Raw genomic sequence first — 22,295 nt, 5'->3', positions numbered from 1 at the left:
GGAGAAAAAACAACATGAAAACAACCACATATAAAGATGGTCTAAAATGGAAATAAAAATGATACTAGAATTATAAAGAATGTAACTTTTGTTATTTTATTGATCTAATAGTTTTCAAAGCAAATAGTTGAAATGGATGCACACATTTACAAAATATTTACAATTTAACTATTAATTAAAAATAAAAAACTTAAAAAATTTAAAACATTATAACTCAATATAATAACAGTCCTTAATCCCTAAATCCCCCAAAATTGCAATCCCTAAAATCCCACAACAATGAGACTATACCTTTTTTAAAAACAATCCTTAATATAATATTAAACCCTCCTCCCCAACCTTAAATAGGAAAAAGAATCGTAAAAAATTTACACCACAGGTAACTCCTAAACAAAATTAGCCACATGGAACCACTCCGTAATGATCTCCCTAGCAATGCGTGGAAATATCACACGGGGAGGAGTGAGCCCTCAAAGAAACCCCAAAGCCGCTCGGGGGCTGCATTGTTTAAAAAAATATGGAAGAGTATCGAACTTGATTTAATTCCGGAGGAGGGAGAGAGGAGCGAGCAGCAGAATGGGAAAGAGGCGGTTAGCGCATGTGGCTTCCAGCAGCGACGATGAACCAGACCATCTCACTCCAATTCCTCTCACAGCTCCTCCCGCCACTGTCACTGGCACCGGCACTGTCAGTAGCACCAAGGAGAAGGACAAGGGAGAAGAGCCAGGGGAAGAGGAGAAACAGAAAGAGGAGGGGGAAGAGGATGAGGGCCCAGACTTGAGGCCACTCGGAGAAGTCATTAAAAAGAGCGGTAGAGGTCGCAGCGAGAAGAAGCATTACGCTGCATTTGATCTCGATGGAAATCGCTATCAACTCGTAAGTACACCAGCTACTTCCATTTCATACTCTCTCCGAAATTCTGAAGAAAAAATAACTTGCAGTGTGTTTACTTTTAGGTTCGGCAACAGCCAAAGATCTTTTTTTGGTATCTTTTGTTTTTTCTGTCAGCTGCTAAGAATTGCTTTATAGACGGCAATCCTGCAAATTCTTTTTCCCCCCCTTTTGTTTTTTTGATTTGTATGGAGAAAAAAATAAAAGAAGATTTTGATTTAGAAAAAAAGTAGAAAAGTATGTCGTGATCCACAAAAACGAAAAAAACAAATATCGTTATAGAATTTAATGTAGAAAAAAATTTAAAAGGAGCTGATGCTCTTTAGAATTACTGGACACAAACAAACATATGCATTATAATTTTTTACTCATAAGATTTGATCCAACTATTTTCCTATTTACATTGGGGGCAGATTATAGTGTTTTCATATATTAATATGTTTTTTAATATGCAATAATTTATTTTTTCTATTTCTTTTTTCTGTATAGAAAATGCCACCTATGTAAACATAGCAGTTTGAAAAAAGAAGTTAAAATAACAAACAAACAATGTATTAGCTTTATACTTTTAGCATTTAAGGAAAAGAAAAAAGAGATGACATATGCACTGGCCATATACCCAATATTTTTTTGCTACCTTGCTTTTAAGCATGTAAACATAACAATGTAAAGGAAAAGGAAAATACCAAATACCAAACAATGTACCCACTATTTACTTTTAACATGCAGACTCCAGCAATGTAAGGGAAAGAGAAAAGAGATGACAGATGCACTAGCCATGTATTCACTGTCTTTTGTAAGCTCCAGGGGCTTTTCAAACCCTTCCTTGTTATCCTATACCAGTCACTGCTGATACTGTGTAATCTTGAGAGACCCGGAACTGAGAAACTGGACACAAACAAAATTAAACAAAGGCTGCTGCAAATTTGGCACTGCAGCTATTGGAAACTGGAACAGTTGAAAGGTTTTGAAAGCTAAACTTCTGGAAATTGATGAGATCTGAACAGCTGTACCGATCCTAGATTTGAAATCTTAAATGTAATCAGACGGGTTTTCTGAAAACTATTGCAAACTGGAATTCTCTAACGAAAACTTTTATAACTGAAAAGAACTGGGAATTTGAATAACTTTAAATAAAAAAACTGAACTGATTTTTTGTGAAAAATTGTAGAAAAACACGATTACAACATGGCTGGATAATATATCACACACAAAAGAGATTAATTGGACGCAGATTGAGGCGAAAACTAGCTCACGATAATTTTTTCATAAAAATTGTGCCTTCACTGATGGTTTGGAGTACCTTTCTTTAGCAAGGTTTTCTTATGGTGAGGGTTGAGACCAACCTAAGACCTTCAACATGTCCAATAGTTTGGGCTTTGTTATTTGTTCTTGCACTTATATTCACTAACAAAAATATCTAGTACTCATTATTTGCCATGCCAACTACTACGTTTTTGCCAGGGTTTTCCTTGGAATGCCCATTGGACCTCACCTTATTCCAACCATGTGAAGGTTTGTCCTATTTCACAAGTCTTCTATTGACTAAGAGCAAACTAAACATACATAAGAGAGAAACACTCAAACCCAACAGTTAGAAAGAAAAGAAGCACTCTGTGCAGGAGTATACAGTAAAGTGAAAGACATATGATCGATTGATTTTTAACAAATTGTTAGTTACAAACTCTCCTTTGTTGTTCAGTGCTTTTTGATTGGTAAGTTAGGGGTTCTACTGGGGTTCCTCACACATTAAAGAATTTTTTTTTAATAAAAGCTATAGCCAAATAAATCTGGACATCAAAAAAATTCATTACAACCACCAATTGACTAAACAAAACTCCAGCGTTGATAAGAATAATGCTTAGCTGCCCATTACCTACCTTGATAAACGACAAAACAAGTCATTTTCCCCACAAAGTACCACCTTGGGATAGCTGTGCAGATGATCAAACCAACGTTAACAAAAGAACATTCATTTGTAATGGGTATATGGCCCAGAAACACCACCACTAGGCATAGGGTTAGCATACTGCCCAATTTCCTCTTAGCATTCCCTTTGACCTCCACACGTGCCAGAAAATAAAAACCCCCAACTCCAAGAAGAAATGTTTTTCAGCTTGAATTAAACCACCTTTACAGACAGTTGGAAGAGTAAATATAGTGGAAACATTTAAACAAACATTGTGAAGCATAACACACAGTCCATCTATAGTGAATATTTCACTAGTCTTGGATTTTAATAAAGTCCTCCGTTCATTAGCATTGTAGGGAGCATATAGCATGTTCAATGTAAAATTTGTAGTGGCCTCCTAAATACTTCCTCTCCCTCATATGAAGAGTGTGGGGCAAGTAATCTAATAAGAGTCCTTTTTTTGAATAGCATATGCTTTGAGTATCATTCATTGGATTCCCTTTTAGATCAATGATTTAGGATTGCCCTCCCTTTTAAGGCAATCTATGAATATGAGTTTCCTCTTGTAAAAATCTTTGGGTTTTTTAAGTGATGTATATGGGTCTCTACTTTATGTTGCTTGAACACCTTGCCTTAGAGAGAGTTCTTGGACTTGAAATTTTGTGTGTGTCGTGCCTGCTTATGGTCCTTAAGGCAGAAATGTGTCAGTTAATGAATGCTGGAATGCCGTTTTTGTTTTATTGTTTATTTGTGCATTTTGGTTTGTTGGTTGAGTTGTAGATGTAGTTTGAAATGGCCCTAGTCTCACAATGCACTCAAAGTAGATGGAAGGTTGATTTTCTTCCTTCTATCCCTTTTTCTTGCATTAGTACAGTAGATATGAACCAGCCTTTTTCAGAGGTTGTTTGAGTGCTGGATTTGTTAGCCCAGCTTCCAATGTTTCTGCACTTGGGCTGCTGTGGTCTCCCAACACCATCTACATATATTGCCAAATTACAATATAAGTAACCAAAATCCTCTTTTTTGAATAAACAATTTATATTTCCTTGCAGGTCAACAATTTCTTCAGTTGATCCTCTTGGATGGCCTCAGCAGACCCATGAAGCCATTTTCTGAGTTTTCACTCAGCAACACATTCTCAGAAAAAATTAGAATCCTTCTTTGAGATTTACTCTTAGAGTGCCGGATCAGGAGCATGGACATCCACTTTACCCTTGAAATTAGCCAAAATGAAGGTCTTCATTAAGAGATCCCTTGATCCCAACCTATCTTGTTCTAGTAACTGTTAAAATATTCGATGTTATTAAACAATAATGTTATTAAACAATAGAGTGAGAGCTCTATATAAAGAATTTATAAGAGACGATATTCTAAAAGAAACAATTGTAAACAGAAGCTGAAGAATAGAAACTAACTAAAGATGACTAAGATGACCATTAAAGAAACATTACAATATTCTAATACCCTCCCTTAATGGTCATTGTTCTAACTACCCAGAGAAAAACAAAGAAGGCTGCCCCCTTCTTTTCAGAACGTTCTGCGACATGGGCCTGCCACTAACCCTGTCATCGAGATGAGCTTGCCATTGACCCTCCTAGAATCTGGAGAACTTCAGGATAACACAAATCATCCACAAACTTTTGCGGATGTGCATGATGCCCCAAAATAGATTGCAAGAAGCCACAATTTTTGAGGAAAAAATCGCCAAACCCAGAAATTGAAGTTTACAAAGCATTGTTTTTTTTTGGAAAAAAGGGTAAAAACCCTAAGACAACGCCTGTACCCATGATTTTTGAGGATAAAATCAAGTAAAACCCGACACAATTTTTGAGGCAAAAATCGAAAAAACCCTTACAATAATTTTTGAGGAGAAAATTATAAACCTTACAGAATAATTTTTAAGGTAAAAAATTATAAACCAAACTAAATAATTTTTTTAGGATAAAAATTATTAAAACCCTTCCAAAATTTTTTTAAGGGAAAAAATTATTAAAACCCATCAGAAATTTTTTAAAGGGGAAATTTTTTAATAAAACCCATCAAAACATTTCCAGGCGACCAAACAAAGAGGCAGATTGCGTGCCCTAGTAGCATTGTTGCAAGGAGATGAAGACATCGAACAAGGCCCGACTCCACGAAGCCCTAGACCGCAGGTACAGAGGGTTTGAAACCTTAGGTCACAGAATGCAAAATACAAATGCGGGTTGCAAATCTGAAATACCACAGTCACGAACAACAACCAAAAATCCGTGGGCATGAAAAAACAGAAGAAACCTCCATGATCTTCAAACGTAGCACCCAAACTGCCCACGAACACAGGTCCACAAACCCACTAAAATTTCGAATTATAGCTCCAAAAGAGCCCACAAAATTGAATTTTTTCTCAAAAAATTCGCCAAATTTTATGAAATCCCATTGAATTGCTTTGATACCATGATAAAATATTTTTTTGGGTTATTAAACAATAGAGTGAGAGCTCTATATAAAGAATTTACAAGAGACGATGTTTCTAAAAGAAACAATCGTAAACAAAAGCTGAAAAATAGAAACAAACTAAAGACAACTAAGATGACTATTAAAGAAACATTACAATATTCTAATAGTAACAAACTTTATGGTGTTTATGTCTAGAATGAGGACGGAATTGCACAATCATGATTATAGATGACAACTTTGTAGGGAGAATCACAAGAGGAAAAACCACATGACACTTTTGAGAGAGAAAGAGCCTAGGCAAATACCACAAATTCTAGTACAATGCAAAATTTGCAAAGCAAACAAATGAATGAAAAAGCTTTCCGTTGTCTCTCTATACGTGTCTCATATGCGTCAATTTAGAAAGGGCACCTATAATGCAATCTGCCATCAACCGGAATAAATTGAGACATGCCCTCTTTAAAGTATTGTGGCAATATCTGCATGCAAGGGATAAACACCCCAAGCCCAGGCTCAAATATTCCTCTCTACCAACACATTAAAATCCAGTGTTCCATGGGGAGGCGTCCCCCCCCCCCCCCTCCTTTTTGGCCGGATGGGGGGACGGGGACGCGACGTCCCTCCACCGCCACCCAAGCGTCGCCGAAGACGGGGAGACGTCTTCGTGTCTCCCAAGGAGACGTCTCCACACCTCCTTCGGAGACGTCTGGGTGTCTCCCCGTCCTTCGAGAGACGTGCAGACGTCTCTTGAGGGATGGGGAGATGCCCAGATGTCTCCCGTCGCCCCCACGTATATGCAATGTTTAAAATTAAATTTTTTAAAAAATGACATTTTTGGGGGTTAAGGGGTAACCATAATTGGACGTGGCGCTGCCCCTTGACCCTGCAAGGGGTGATGCCCCTTGGCCCCAACTTGGGGGCGCTACCTCGAAACCCACGTCGAAAAATATAGGGGGAAACCGCATTGATGGAAGTAGGGAAAATTTAACCTCCGAGTCTGATTAAGCTCCATATAACAACATAATTAGCATTGAAGAAATCTTGGTATTTAGATTTAGTATTTCAAATTTCCTATAGTTTCATTTGAAATGTAATTCTTATACTATTATACTGTCATACATCTTTTCAAAACTAGTTTTTCAAGTACTATATGTATATGTATAACTATATCAGTACCAACACCCTGCCACCCCCCCGCCGCCGTGCCCCCGCCGTCCCCAAACTTAGGCCCTTGGTCCCCCCGTCTCGGGAACCCGTCCCCGCATCCCCCTGTCCCCAACGCCGGAAATCTAAAATTTCAACCTTAGGAAGGGAATGAAAGTTAGGGGTACACTTTTTCAAATGGGGGGAAAATCCACACAATGAATAGGAAGGGTTTACAATTTTCCTGGTTTACTTATCCTGGCCAAAAAGTGAAGTCGATCAATGCTTGTAGATGGTACTAGGTCTTCTAATTTGTTGCACTCCCTAAAGCATTATATGAAGATGACTTTCTCAAAATGTTTACTTAGAAGGCAAGCTTGGGAAAGAATACTGAATTTCTTGTCCTTAGTGGCTGCTTTTCTTCAACCTGCAATAATCACATTTCCTGAAACCAGCAAAGCCTTTGTAATGCCCTGTCATAAGGACCAATGCAAAACTTGATCAAATAACTTTTTTTTTGAAACACAACCAAAACACCCAAGACACAACATAACATGTCTCACTTGCACCACAAGTTGCATTCAAGTGTCATGTGGAACACAATGACACGAACCCAACAACAACAATAATGACCTCGCTATTGCATAAGAAAGGAGGACCAGCGGAATACTAAACTGAGAAGCACACAGGAAATACTGAGAGTGGTGGGGGGGGGTTGAATCAGTATTTCAGAACTTTTAAAAAACAAATTGCAGAAATAAACCAAGTGAAACATAAAGAGGACAACCAGCAAAACATAGACACAAGCATTTCTCGTGGAAAACCCTTTCGGGTAAAAAAACCACTGCATCAAATAGCTTTCATTAACATTAATGGGCACCAACCCAGTGAGCATCAACTCAGATTAGAAAACGAATTTACTGAGAGCACCAACTCTCTAAAGAACACAAGCTGCAGGATGAAGCACCCACTTCACCTGAAAGAGGCATCAACCTCTTACTGCTGAAGCACTAACCTTTAATTCCAGAAGACACAAAAGATTAACTTAACAGTTCAATGTTTACTCCATTTTGTAGAATATGTCATAACAGTATTGCACTTCACTGCTGTAAAAGATTTGCATGAATTCACACCACCACACAGCCACTGTTTCTTCAGACTTGAATCATCAAAAAAACTTAAAAGAAACGCACCATTTCCAGTACATGCTGTGAAGTGTGAACAGCCTCCTTCAAAAATAAACACCATACCACCAATATGGTGCACTCAGACTTTACTATCTGCTATGCTCTATCTTCACAAAAATAAACCGAGCAGTTATCAATGCATGGTATGCCCAGACTTCACATATAAAGAAAATGCAACTCATTTACTCAGCTATGACACATATATCCTTCTTGAAAGCTCGACCTTTTCTCTTTTAAAAACTAAACTCCATTCAAAGCTTTTTTTATTTTTAAAATATGATTCTATTTATGAGCAGGATTTGAAAACTCCAAAAGAAACCAAAATAATCTCCATGTTTTTTTCTTTTCTACAGCTCGATAACTACCGTAAACTGCCACATCATCATTCAATACATGCTCGACTTGACATTTAAAACTTAACGTAGCACTTCTAGAACAAACCACGACTCAACCAGACAATGCTGTTATTGTAAACCTGAAGCAAGGTGTCGTGTTCCTTCAGCCATGTGTTTCTGTGATGTAAAGCTTTCTACCATCCAGTTCCCCACTTTTTTGGAGTAACTTCCACACAATAAATAAAAGCGATTCCTCCTTTTATCAAGGCATTACAAAGGAATAAAGTCAACACACAATATACGAATTAGTTTCGAATAAAACCATCAATTCATTTTCATATGATCGACTTTTTTCTAGTACGTTTAATGACTGCTCCACCTTAGAGATTCGATGCCTTAAATAAATTCACTCACTTTTGAAGATACAATGATAATATGGGACATAAAGTGATTTGGTAGAGAAACGACAAGTAGGCAGCTGACATGATGACAAGTAATCAGGCACTCAACCAGCTGAAGTAGGCATACACACAGCTAGGTGAAGTAGACAGGGAGCTACCTCAAGCAGCTCAAGCAGATCAAGCAGACAACCGGGCAGCTCAACCAAAAACTCTATTGCTCAGAGTAAACCAATGACATAAATGACAAAATGTTCCAACATAAACAACCATGGGACAATCCACCATGATGAACTGTAACAGGCCGCCCTGTCTAAGGAAAGAATGTCTGATTTTTTCTGAGTATATGTATAACTGAGGTTTAGTTGGTCCTGATGCGTTTGTTGTAGGAGAATTTTTTTCATTCATAGAAAATGGTCAACATTTAATACACCATGCACAATCATACATGAACATACTTCTATATTCGCACTAAACTGAATAATGCTTTGAACTAGAATTTCTTTCAGATTTACACAGTGCATAATGATTCACAAATATCGTTTACACCAATAATATCAAATAACAAATGTAGTCTCAACTTTCATTATGAATTGAAAGGGAACCTGATCACCAAGTGTTGATTGCTGCTAAGAACTCGTTGGATAAGCGCTCATGCACCATCCCATACTCCACACGTCCAACTGAAGTTCGTTCACTGCTGGTGTACTGCAAATCATCCTTCCAGCTGCTTACTAGCTCTGCACTTACTGTCGTTTAACTTGGATTTAGTGTTGACAGAGTGCAGATTTCCCACGCAACAATGTTACCCTGTGGCTAACGAGATTGAGGAGGCTTTCATGTTTTTATCACTGCTGAATATTACTGCTACGCTCACTGGTTTAGTTTCAGTCCCTACGTTGTGTTTGGAAGAGCTGATAGAAGCTTCGCCTAGCTGTGAGGTAATCTATGCACAATCTGGCAAGAGTTATGGTTTCAACTTTCACGCACCAACCAAGAAATATATCGTGCCCAGCAAATAATCATTCCATGCCCAGCCAAAGACAGTCCACGCCTAGCAATGTATAAGTTCGATACCCAGCCAAAAGAAGGTTCGCACCCAACAGTAAACTCCTTACGCTTAGACAAATGAAAATACAATGCCCAGCCAAGTCCAAATCACTGCGCCTTAATTTCATGTATTTATTCTCTGAAACCTGCGACTTCTTACTTGCTGAAAGGAACTACAAATTCGTCTGCAAATGCAAGTAATACTGCTTGTAAATAATCCCTTACCAAATTGCAACTACTGTGATACTTCCATGTCTGATGCTGCAATCGCCAAATCCATTCCCATTCCTTCAAGCTCTGCAATTTTAATTGAAAGGTTTCCCAGATTTGGTCTTCCACAAACGTGGGAAATGCTGCTGATTAGGGTGTTCGTCCCCAAATGAAAGATACCAACTAGGAATGGCACAATTCTGATTTGTATTGTTTCAAAATCAATCTTTGACCAGCGAATTGAAGCTAGGAGTTTTCTTGAGGAAGTTTGAGTGTAATGCGTTTTTTTGGGTTTTTAGATGATAGAATGTATGATGCAATGTAGAAATGCAAGCAATGACAAATGACAACTACTGAAACTAAATTTCAGAATGTCTGATTTATTAACACCAATTAACAAATGCAAAGAATAATTGAATTTCAACACTAACATGCCAAACTGGCCTACCAGGGTTCCAACGCCTTGCTTGGAGGGCTTCTTTATTGACTTTATTGAAGGAAAATACTGCTACAGGAGTTTCCAAAGTGCACCAACAGCTCCAATGAATTTTATTCTTCTAAACAATAATTATCAAAAACAATTGAATGGATGGCTGACAATTTTGAAGCTTATTCTGAAATCTTGCCAGGAGAGATCACCAAATTGATCCTATTTTCCCCTCTAATTTGATGATATCTTTTAAATGTGCCCTGAATTCACAGAAGAGATCATTGATTTGCCCTAGTGACCTCCCAACAATGATTTTCCAACAAATAGCTGCTGCTAAATTTTCTTTATTAATTTATTTGCATCCCATAGGCTGATTGGGATGGTACGACTAACCTAGGAGAGGTACGGCTGGTATGAATAAACAATAACTTGCTGAAAGTGTCAACCAAAGTGCTCAGATCTGATTATCAGACTGTAACCCTGCTGTAGCTGCTAACAAATACTGGGTTTTGGCCCTTATTGGTCATCATGCGTGCACTGGCTAAATTTAGATAGTAATCGGTCTGTGAGAGGTTTGTGGTAAAACAGATCATAACAGTTTAAAAGTCTCTCTCAATAAGAAGGATTTGAATGATAGACAAAAAAAATTGGTGAGCAAACTACAAGCCTATGATTTTGACATTGACTATGTTAAGGGAACGCCTATGATTTTGACATTCAGTATGTTAAGGGAAAAAATAATGTGGTGGCCGATGCACTATCTAAGTAACCTTACTTCTGCTCTATGATTGATATATCTATTGATTGGAAGGCTTCCATAATGTCTGAATAGGCTAAAACTACAGTTGTTACTGACATTTTGGATGGAAAGTTGCAAGATGACAGGATCAAGGTGATTGATGAACTCATCCTCTATAAAGATAGGGTTTATCTTGTCCCAGAATGAAAGGTGAAGGAAAAAATTTTGAGGGCATGTCATGACTCACAACTTGTTGGTCAGTTAGGTTACTACAAGACTTATAAGCAATTAAGGGAACATTTTATGTGGAAAGAGCCAAAAAATGATGTGTTGAAGCATGTGTAGGGCGTGTTTGGTGTGCTGACAAGACAAAATAGAGCATGTATTTCCAGCTGGCTTGCTGCAGCCCCTATCCTTTCCAAATAAAAAATGGGAGAGTATCTCCATGGATTTTAGTATGGGCCTCCCAAAGGTGCAAGGGGAGGATTGTATCCATGTGGTGTTTGATAGGCTCACTAAATATGTTCATTTTCATGCTATTTCTTCAGACTACAAGGCTCCACAAGTTGCTGATCTGTTTTAGAGAACTTTTCAGATTTCATGGGCTGCCAAGGAACATTGTAAGTGACAGGGACAGCAGGTTTATCAACTTGTTTTGGCAAGAGCTCTTTCATTTTGCAGGCACAAAATTGACCCAAAGCACTAGTTATCATCCTCAAAATGATGAACAAACAAAAATTGTGAATAAATAGATAGAAGATTACTTGAGAAATTATATTATGGGGCAGCAAACAACATGGGTCAAATGGCTTCACCTTGGGGAGTATTGCTACAATTCCATGCATCATTTGTCGATAGGTATGACTTCTTTCAAGGCACTTTATGGATATGATGGTATTTCATTCACCGATTTGATTCTTTCAGACAGTAGAGTACTGGGGGCTAAAGATTTGATTCGAACAAACCTTGGATATTGTGAAAGCACTTATAGAAAACTTATAGTAGTCCCAAAATCAGCAAAAGTTGTATGCTGATTGCCATTGAACTGAGACGGTATTACTGAGACGGTATTTGAGGTGGGAGACATGGTATTTTTGAGATTGCAGCCCTAAAGACTATTTTCACTCAAAGGAAATTGTGCTAAGAAGTTAATGTTACAATTTATGGACCATAGAAGATCATAAGAAAGATTGGTGAGGCTGCATATGAGCTGGAACTTCTTGAGAAGAACGAAATTTACAACATTTTTCGCATGTAATGCTTGAAGAAGGCTCTCAGACAGTAGGTAACCCCTTCATTAGAGCTGCCACCACTTGATGATGAGGGGAAATTGATCTTAGGATCTGAAGCAATTTTGGATGTGAGGGAGAAAAAGCTGAGAAACAAGGTTTTTCCGAAATATTTTGTGAAGTAGAAGAATCTACAAAACCAGAAATAAATAAGTAAAAGTTTTTTTAAGAACGAACTTTTATTTGATAGGTTAATAGCAGCTATGGGGCTGCACTCATTTATATTAATATAAAATTAAAGTTTACATTTGTTTACAATTGGAAATGGCCATCATTGGACGAAATAAAATACTTCATCCCCTAGTCAGACACCACCACCAAAACACCATCCATTAGCAGATGGTCCTTAACTTTAACCAGCTCCTGAAAACAAAAGGGATCAAACAACCAGACCACCCCAACAAAACAGAGACAATACCCCTTGAGTTCTCAAGACCAAAATGGAGCTGACCACCCTATGCCATAAGTCATTATATAAAGCATTAAATTGGAAATTCTCTAAATAGAAAGCCTACCCATACCAAACCAAACCCCACCCTTACATGGAAGGACGCCCACTCTTTGTAGTTTCCAGCCGTGCTTTGAAAACACAATCCGAGCCCCAATTGGCATGATCCTCTAGGGTCTCAATATCCTTCAAGTCCACCTTCGCAGTTTTAGCCTCGCCATTTTGGAAACTCAGCCTCCTTTTTTGAAACCCATCCAGCTTTCCTCCTTAAGATAATTCTGGAACCAGCCTTCTGTCTCTTCCGGAGCCATCCCCTGTATTGTTTTCAGATAAGCTGCACTCCTCTCCACCACAAGCTTCCTTTGCAGGAGAGCAGAAGGTTCCAGGGCGTGGATTAATGGGAACTTGGCAACTTCCCAACCATGGTGGCAAAGGACCTAGTAATGTTTTGGCAGAGGGACCTGATTTTTAAGCACTAATTTTTCTTCATAGCTATTTAATATTAAATATAAAAAAAATTAATTTTTGAAATTAGTGTTTTGGTGCTCAAGTTTTCTGGTTAGCATAGACTTAGCTATTCACATGCCACATGAGGAAACCTGTGTTTGTTGTCTTTTGCTAGCCATTGGAAGGTATGGTATTCTTGGCGAAGTTTGCTATTGTAGACTTGTAGTGCTATCCAAGATGAAACCCCTGCCTAGCATGGAAGAATTTAGACAAAAACGTAACCCCTTCAGTGCTTTGTAAATCCTGCAATCCAGTTCCCTAACTTCTATTGTTGCCCTGCAAAGGTTTGGAGTTGGCAAATTATAAATTGGAGCTAGTAAGCAAATCCTGGGAGAGCAGATCATTATTCAAGGGTAGTCCAGGGACCTATAGCAGTGAGTCTGAGGCTGAGTTTAATTGTTGGTTCCTGCAACACCTCCTCAGTCCGTAGGTGACTCAATCACCCATCTAGGAGTGCCTAGCAATCATATCATCAGACACAGTTGTGTTTTCTAGGTCTATTATCAGCAAAGTCAAGGTGACCAGTGCAGATACAGGCTTTTTTCCCAAACACATTCAAATGATCGAGCACAATTATCCACTGACATCATTTCCTTATCAGTACAGCAGCAAATCTCGTTATACTAGTGTCAACCAGGAGGTACTGAAGGGCCTACCTACATTCAGTTCTAGGTCGATAGAAAACATCACGTCAACGGGTCATTCATTGCTTGGAAGACCTTGCTTAGAATGGCTACAACTGCAAGTGGTAGATTGGCAATAAGTTTCAGACTTTGTATGGTGCTTACAATCCCTATACAGGCACTCAGTGAATTGAATTAATGCTTGAAAGATTATTGAACCACCTGGTTTTTTGAATATAATCTAAGTCAGAATGGTGTTGAATTTTTTTGATATGAACTGTCATAATTTGCTGTTAAAATTCTATCTGGTTGTCTATCTTTATTTGAACTGGAAGAGAAGGAATTGTTTAACAGATTGCAATCATGTTATTAAATCACTCACCACTCTAGTGCTCTTACATCTCCTCTAGCAAAAGATATCTATCCTTGTAGAACCCTATCCTGTTGTAATAATAAAGGCTTTAGCCTCCGAAACAACCTTTGAATTTGAGAGATCCACCTCTGGGGCCTGCTTGGCCTCAGAAAACCATGTGAGGAGGGAAGGAGGCATTCCAACAGCTATTTGACTATTACCAAAGCTGACAATTCTGAAGAGGAATAGCATTTCTGCCAGGTTGCGACTGTCAAGGAATATAGGGGTTCACCAACATTGCTCAGCTTGAATCTTGCACTTTTAAATTTTCTCGCCTAAAACAATTCAAATGATATCTGCTAGATTCTTTGCCACTCTCTCTAATCTGTCCTGATCCAAGGAAAAATGATATCATCCACTTTTGATGGCATAGAGTTGTATTTGCTATACTCCTTCCAATGGATAACTTCATCTGCCTCAAATGCCATCCAAAAGTTCTTATCAAAACCTACTTGGTGGACAATTAGTGATGATTTGGTTGGTTGGTAGTGCTGCAAGTGATCTGGGCAATTCTGATCATCTACTCTACTTGGCCAACAATCTTATAAGAGATGTTGGTGACACATAATTTTTTTTGCCAATAGCATTGCTATTTGTTAGGCATATGGCTGGATTTGTAATAGGCAGTCTAGTATATGTTTTTTTTCCGAATTTGCTAATCAAAATTTTCGGATTGCATTCAATATAGGAAACAATACATAACAAAATGTTGGCAATATATCATAGAAGATTAAATGCTGATAACACATAAAGTTTATTCAGAATTAATAGAACTATTTTCAAGCATTACAAATCAGATTGCAGACCTGGTAAAGTCTCCAATACATAATATTGACTGCTCAGAACTGTTGCAGCGTTCAGTACTAGGTTCGAATGAGCATGGGAAATGAGTATGACGAAACCTCCACACCTCCAAATACCCTAAGTCTGTTTCAGCATTAACAAATCTTCACCAGCATATATATAGTATCCAAGAATGATACCTTAAAGCCTTCAGAATGCAGATTTAAACCCCTTCAAGTGGTAAGGCTACCTGTAGCAGAACTATACAGCAAAGGATGTCCTCCAAATTGCAATTGCAGTCTCCAAAACCCCACACACAATGCCCAGCAGTCTCACTTCTAGCCCAGGAAGTAATACAGCCAGCATGGAATAGTACAGCCAGACTGGAGGATGTACGGCCAGCACTGATACAAATGCAGCTACAGCAATACTGATATGGGATGGCCCGGCATTAACCAATGAAAAGCAAAAAGCAATTACTTATTCAATTCACTCCTAGAATCATCCTCAACACTTCTCACACAATCTGATATGCAAATCAACCCTTGAACCAGCAAATAAGAACCCTTGATTATTGTTGTATTACCTGAATGCAAGCACCAGTCGAATCCCCAGACTGTATCTTTCAACAGCATAGAGATTGTTGCTCATGAGGGATTTTGTCCTCACAAACACTTGAAGTTAAACTCTCCAAATAATTGATAAATTCCTAATTCAATCCAGCCTACTGAAAATGAACTCTTAAGAGTCTTTTATAACATTCCCAGGAGAGCCCACACACTTCTCCAACCAATGTGGGATAAATAATAATACCTCCCTTTTAATATCTAAGTCTTCAAGTAACTTTAATGAAGGCGAACTTTTAATATTTAAATAACTTCCATTTAACTTAAGTCCCCATATCAATAAACTTTAATATTTTAATTTTAAGTTTATAACTTAACTTTATTGATAAATAAATTAATAATGACAAATGTTTATGAAAATCTCTAGTCGATATCAACAATTACCATCGACATGATATTATTCATGAATCACTGATGATCCTGACCTGGCCCAATTGACTTACTATAAATAGTATCCCAAATCCACACCAAAACACCTCAGAATCGCCTGCAACTGAAACTGTCTAGGCCAAATATCCTCAAGGTCCCTTAATTGTCCTGGTTAGCCCACAGATCTATGGAGAAATAGGGTAACACCAACCTCATACAATATGTGCTAGAAAGGGGACATTATAGGATTCTAGCCAGTAGTCTTGTAAGGAATTGCGACAAATTGAGCTAATAGTATAGAAGACAACTTTTTAAAAGATACTCTTATCTATCTGCTATAGTATTTTTACTTGATATATATATATATATATTGATCGGTAGTTAAGAGTATATTTTATTAATATAAAAGTAGTTTAATAAGTAAAGGATATCAAAATCAAAATCAAAATTAGGGATTAACCCCTGTATTAGTCTGAGCTAGAAAATACTTCTAACACCTATACCTCTCGAACCACAAGACGCCTTACCACGCACATGAAACCTATACACAAATTTTAACACCCTGCTTGCTCATAGTCAACTATCCGATCACCACCAAAATGTGGCTTTATTGCCACCATTACACTATACAAAATTTAAACAAAAACCAAACCCTAAGACCTTTTACCCACAAGGCAAAACAGGAAATAAGACAGAATTACAATTTTTGTTCTTTGTACCTTGTCGATTGACCCAATAATCTTTAGGAGAAAATTTTGTTTTCTTCTCTACATCCTTCTGCTTTGCCTCTCATGCCATTCGTAGCTCCACTTCCTTCTCATGGACAAAGACCTTCAATGCCTCCTAGCCTACATGCGCCTCCTTTGTTCGAGCAGCTTGATCAACTCTGTCTTTCCAAAGGATGAAGGGCTTGTACTCCGTGTCGTTTTCATCTTGCATTATGCCTTCTCCAAACTATCACCGCAATCCTTTACCTACTTCCGCTTTCGCCATTATAGAAGTCATCCCACACAGAGAGTGGTTTGGGACACATGCTCGCGCCACCCACCCCACATCCTCCTTCAAGCCAAACACCAATCCCCACGCAACTACCATGAAAATAATATTGGCATTCGTTTTGTAACGAACTCCAACCTCAAATATTCCTCACCAAGAAACACTTCCAGAATCTGCTAGAAAATGTGGCTATCAAATCTAAACAAACCCCAGAGCCTTTTCTTAGAAACTTTGCCAAAAAAGGCAAGTTGTTGTTTAATGGAATGAAGTGAAAAATTTGCCTCCATGCTCGCTAGTTGTTGCTATCCCAATCACCACCCTTGTCACTTTCTCTATTGCTTCCTCTGCACACCTCAACCTGGAGAATACAAATCGGCCGCCCACCCTTGCATTTAAATTACACCACACCATCCCTTGTCAAATTTGCATTAAATGATCATTAAACCACTCTCCCTCGACAACATATGATTCACACTTCAGCTAGCTCCAGACCTTGATAATCCTCCCAAACACCTTCACCACCCACCTCATGCAATGATATAGCTGATTTGGAAAATACATCGGCTATATCATTGCCTTCTCTTAACACATGAGAAATTTGAAAAGATTGGAAGGTTTTTAATTCCAATTTTATTAATTGGATAAATTTGTTGATTTTCTTGGAAACGGTCTCGCCTTTCATAATAGCATTAATGATTATTTGTGAATCAGCCTCCAAATGCAAACAAGGAATCAATAGACGTTGCGCCATCCTCACCCCCACAATGCTGCCTGCACCTCTGCTTCATTGTTCGTGCCGTTTACCAATCTCCTTGCCCCAATAGCCAAGATATCACCTTTCTAATTCTGAGCGACAAATCCAACCCTAGAAGGCCCTAGATTACCCCTTGATGCCCTGTCGAAGTTAACCTTAACCTAACCTTCTTTTGGTTTCTGCCATTCAATTCCTAGCCTTATTTCCCCTTTCCCCATCTTCTTTTCCGGATCCACCTGGGAAAGCCCATTAATGGGCCATATATATGTTGCCCTCATTTTTTAACTTTCAAAAATTGACAACCCCTATGAATTTCTACTCAAAAATTCGTAGTTTTCTTCTCTAAAGCACATTTTACAAGGTTCAAAACTCATATTTGCTAATGTCCAATCATCAGGGGATGTGTTTACCATTGTTGTCCATGTTTTGGTTAGTTTTGACCTTCATTTTCCTAGCTTTCTTTGCAATTTCGGGTTTCAGATCAGTCACTGCAAGTAGGAACTTTTTGACCTCATTGCAAATAGTAGGAACTTTTGGATGACATTACAAGTAAATGCACACACTTGTAATCGGGCCAGGTTACTTGCAAAGTTGGGTTTCTAGAGCATCATTACAAGTTGTATTATTATACTTGCAATCGGGGTCTTAAGACCCGATTGCAAGCATGTTATCACGATGACTTCATGATTTTATCACTGCTCTTCACTTGCAATTGGGGTTTCAAGGCCCGATTGCAAGTTTGTGCCATCCTTGCAAAGTTTCTCTTACTTGCAATCGGGTCTCTAGAAGCCGATTGCAAGTCCCTTTTTGCTTTCTATCTTGCAAGTTAACTATAGTTGAGCTTATCCTTGCCAATCATTAATAAGGCCTCTTTTATGTGTAATCGGATCTTAAGGTTCCTGTTGCAAGTTTATATGCATGTGTAAGTTTCAGCATTTCTTCCCCATTTTGCACATCCCAAATATGCAAGCTTGTACACTTGCAATTGGGTTCCCAAGACCCGATTACAAGTGCAAGTGTCAAGGTTTTTCCCTACATTGCATTGGCCATTTCCTCCTTTTCAAGCTTGCTGCTATGCACTCGCATTCCACCTCTTAAGATCCGAAATGGGTCCAAAATGCACTAAAAAACACTTGAAAATGAGTCTCTAGGATCCAATTACAAGTGCAAACTTGTATTTTCCCATTACACATGTGAAGTTGCATGTTCGTTCTCCACAATTGCAAGTCAATGCTCTTGTTCTCCCATACATGTAATGCAGTCCTCAAAACCCGAAATTCACTTGTGAGCCCATTTTTGCATCGATTTATCCCTTCCCTTGTTAGTCTTGTTTGCATTGACGATCTATCAAACCAACAAATCAAGGCATGGGCATTGTTTTATAACAATTTCATCTTGAATAAGGTGTTATGGGTTCTTCATCAATGAACAAAAGAAGAGATGCAACGGTAATTCATGGGACAGCCCGAGGGTCAATAATCCTCATGAAGTCATCCAGTGACAACGTGAATCAAGCATGGAGAAAGAACACAACGAAGAGAAGGATTTACTTCTTGAAGAAATGGTACTACCCCAAGCTTGTGATAAGGTTGAAGTTCGCTGGCCAAGGACACAAAGACAATCAAGGGTGCAAGTTCTTGTTCCGGTTCAAGATGCTATTCCCAAACCCGGTTACTTCAATCATAGAGTGTCTTATAATAGCACAAAGATCAAACAAAGGATGATGTAAATAGAGTTGTGTCTTTGGACACTTAGTTTCAATTATGCATTTGTAATTTCATTTTGACAAATTACATGTAATGTCAGAAATTGTAATTGCAGTAGATCATATCACTTGCATTGTTGTAAATTGTAATTGCATGTAAGCAAATTACAAGTCGAAAGACGATAGGACTGTAATTTGAATAAGTCATAGTTAGTTAGTTAGTTGTGGAATAAGTCTCAGTTGGCTAGACTTCTCCCACATTTTGCTCTCAGACCCTCTCCTATATATAGACGAGGGTGTTCTATGTAATTTAAGATCTTTTGGCAATGCAACAAAATTCTGCCAGTTTGTACGTGCACTATAAGACTTTGAGTTTAGATGTAAATCAAATTACTTTGAATAAAAGAGGCAAGTTGTGTTGAGACTTTGTGCCAATTCAAGTTGTTATGTGATGACATTTTCTGGAATTGATTGTGATTTTTGTTCTATTGTTCAAGAGAGATTTAAATTCAATCTTGCAGACTTTGAGCTGCTAATTGTAATTAGAGTTATAGGTTTGGTTTTCAGACTTGGTCTTGGAGACTTTGAGCTGCTTATCATGTTTGAAGCTAGTGTAGAAAGCTCAAGTAAGGAGATAACTTGTAGCCTTTGTGTTGCTTTTATTTTTTAAGACTTGTGCATGTAAGGTGAAGTGCATCATATAGACAAACTTTGAACTGCTGTGTGGTGTACACTGTTATCATTTTGAAAAGGTTGATAGGATAGTAGGAGTGGTGAAGACTTTGTGCTTTCATTTCTATTTTCCTGTCTCGGGGTAGTGATGAAGTCTTTGTGCTTTCATGGAAACTTTGCTTCCCTTTATGTTCTAAAAATCCTACAAAAAGTTTCATTTCTATATTTATTGTTGTTGCTGTAACTTCTTTCCTGAAATAAAAGAAAGGATATCGTTTGTTTCTAGAAGAAAGAGATTAAGATGTCATCCCACTCAAATTAGATTAGTGTTAGTAGTAGTAAAGGGGGAACCTTCCCTAAATTAGGAGAGTTTTATACTCACAGACTGTGGCTGAAACCACAATTTTGCACATCTTCCCAAGTGTACAAAATTTTCAACCAACAATATATTTCTATATATATGTATATATATATAAAGAGAGAGAGAGAGAGAGAGAGAGAGAGAGAGAGAGAGATCTTGTTTTGAAATCCCATCCTTGTATCTCCTATCTTGTAAACTTAGAGAAACCTTAGTATTTGTTCTTATCATAATGTTATGTACAATTTCCAGATCGAAAAATATGGATCTAGGGAGAATGATAGAGACATTTCTCTTCAAAATCAGTTTCTAGTCGTGAACATGTTGGTTAGAATAAGGTTGCTGCCCTACATTTAGATTTATCAAGCACATGAACTGGACAAGACTAATAATTTAATTAAGACTAAATGTAGAACATTTTTGTTTTGTAACCCTATTTTTGGCTGGATAACATGCGAGTACCAAAATATTTGCAAAATTAAACTTTTAATAAGCAAAATAAAACATACAAAAGTTGTAACTTATACATCTTTTTTTTAATTAACTCTTCTGCATGTAGCCATAAATTATCATTTTATATTTGGATATATTCTCTGTATTTTAGCATATGAGTTGTAATCTCAAAACAAATTTGTTACATCTCTATAACAAAATTGATCACTTAGATGTATTCCATTCTAATTTTGTTATCAAGTAAAGTCGTCACTCAGTTAAAGAATGTTTCTAAATCATCATCAGCTTAATTTTTATAATTTTGTTCAAGTTTCTTGAAGCCTTGATTTAACCCATTTTTGGATCCTTTATATATCTGAATGGAATGTGAATTCTTATGACATTACTTATTTGTTTTATTTAACACTATTACTAGAATATCTGCTATTTTTCTGCTAAATTTGTGGACATACAATCCGGTCCAAATATTAATGTATGTTGGAGGTCATCTGGTATGATTTTTGGGATGATAAATAATAAATGAGAAGCACACGTTCACATAATATATATATTCAATGATAAACTTTGCGGGGGATAAGAGAAAGTAATTCTGGATAGCAATTTTTAAAGAAATTAGTTTAAAAGAGTGAATATGTACTTTTCTTTATAGTCTGAGTGCATGATGCTTATATGTTTGCAGCAAATGTGTTAATTTTTTGTGAATCTTGAAGTTTTAAAGGCATGATAAAAGTTTGATTTGATGTTATTCTTTTGCAGGAAGACCCTGTATTGGTAACTCCAGAAGAAAAAAATGAGAAACCCTATGTTGCTATAATAAAGGTAATTATAATAAGATTCACTTTAATTTTGACTCGTGCATCTCTATTTATTTGTATCTGTAGGATATAGTTTAGCTGGCTTCTTTGTAATTTTCCTTTTCCTTCACCTTCCCAAAGAGGTAGTAAACACAACCTTTATATTCGAGATGATTTTTGGGGAGAGAATTGGATGACACACATTCATTTGAGTGTATGCTTGTATTCATTATTAAATGGGTAAGATACATGGTGGTAATGTGGTGATTATTTCATCAATAGTGTGCAATAAATGCTTGCGTACCAAGTGTAGTCAGACATTATATTATATCTAGCACCCATATATTGGTTAAACTGAAGATACTCCAATTTTGTCCCAAATATGACCAAAAGAATAGCACCAAGAGATTTGGTCATTGGTCAACAAACTATTCCCTCAGAAGGGCAATGGTGAAAAGAAATATAATCAATGTCAACCCATTGCCTAATTCATTGATGATGAAATATACATTATGCGATTTCAACAAACTGGTTCTTTATCAACTTCAAGACTTATTGATTAGCATAGAAAAATTGAGTTGATGGAATATGGAGCTATAGTGCATCGAAGCTTATTTTAACATCAAATAATTGAGCCTAAGGAAAATATATGGCTAGTAGGTGATCTCTCAATATCAAGAACCAACCTAATTAGAGTTTGTGTAATGTCCCTTTCTTGATATATTCCCAATTTTAGGCCTGCAAAACAATATTATTTACTAAAAACTGAGTTTAG

General features: G+C 37.4%; 1 protein-coding gene across 2 annotated transcripts in view; it reads left to right on the top strand.

Annotated features, from left to right (window-relative positions):
- Window positions 1–438: 438 nt before the first annotated feature.
- Window positions 439–22,295, top strand: part of LOC131030603 (uncharacterized) — a 139,661-nt gene continuing 117,804 nt past the window's right edge. Inside the window, exons 1-2 of one of the 2 annotated variants that reach the window (XR_009102925.1) lie at window positions 439–876; window positions 21,483–21,545. Coding sequence is in view for 1 of the 2 variants with exons in the window: in XM_057961473.2 (XP_057817456.1) it covers window positions 577–876; window positions 21,483–21,545 (363 nt within the window). In the remaining variant the exon portion in view is untranslated. The remainder of the gene's footprint in view (window positions 877–21,482; window positions 21,546–22,295) is intronic. The other variant, XM_057961473.2, reaches the window with a different exon arrangement.

The sequence above is a fragment of the Cryptomeria japonica genome, chromosome 4 (genome assembly GCF_030272615.1).
Source record: "Cryptomeria japonica chromosome 4, Sugi_1.0, whole genome shotgun sequence".
NCBI classification, from domain to species: domain Eukaryota; kingdom Viridiplantae; phylum Streptophyta; class Pinopsida; order Cupressales; family Cupressaceae; genus Cryptomeria; species Cryptomeria japonica.
Note: the sequence above shows the minus strand (reverse complement) of the source record. Positions and strands in the feature narration are given on the sequence as shown.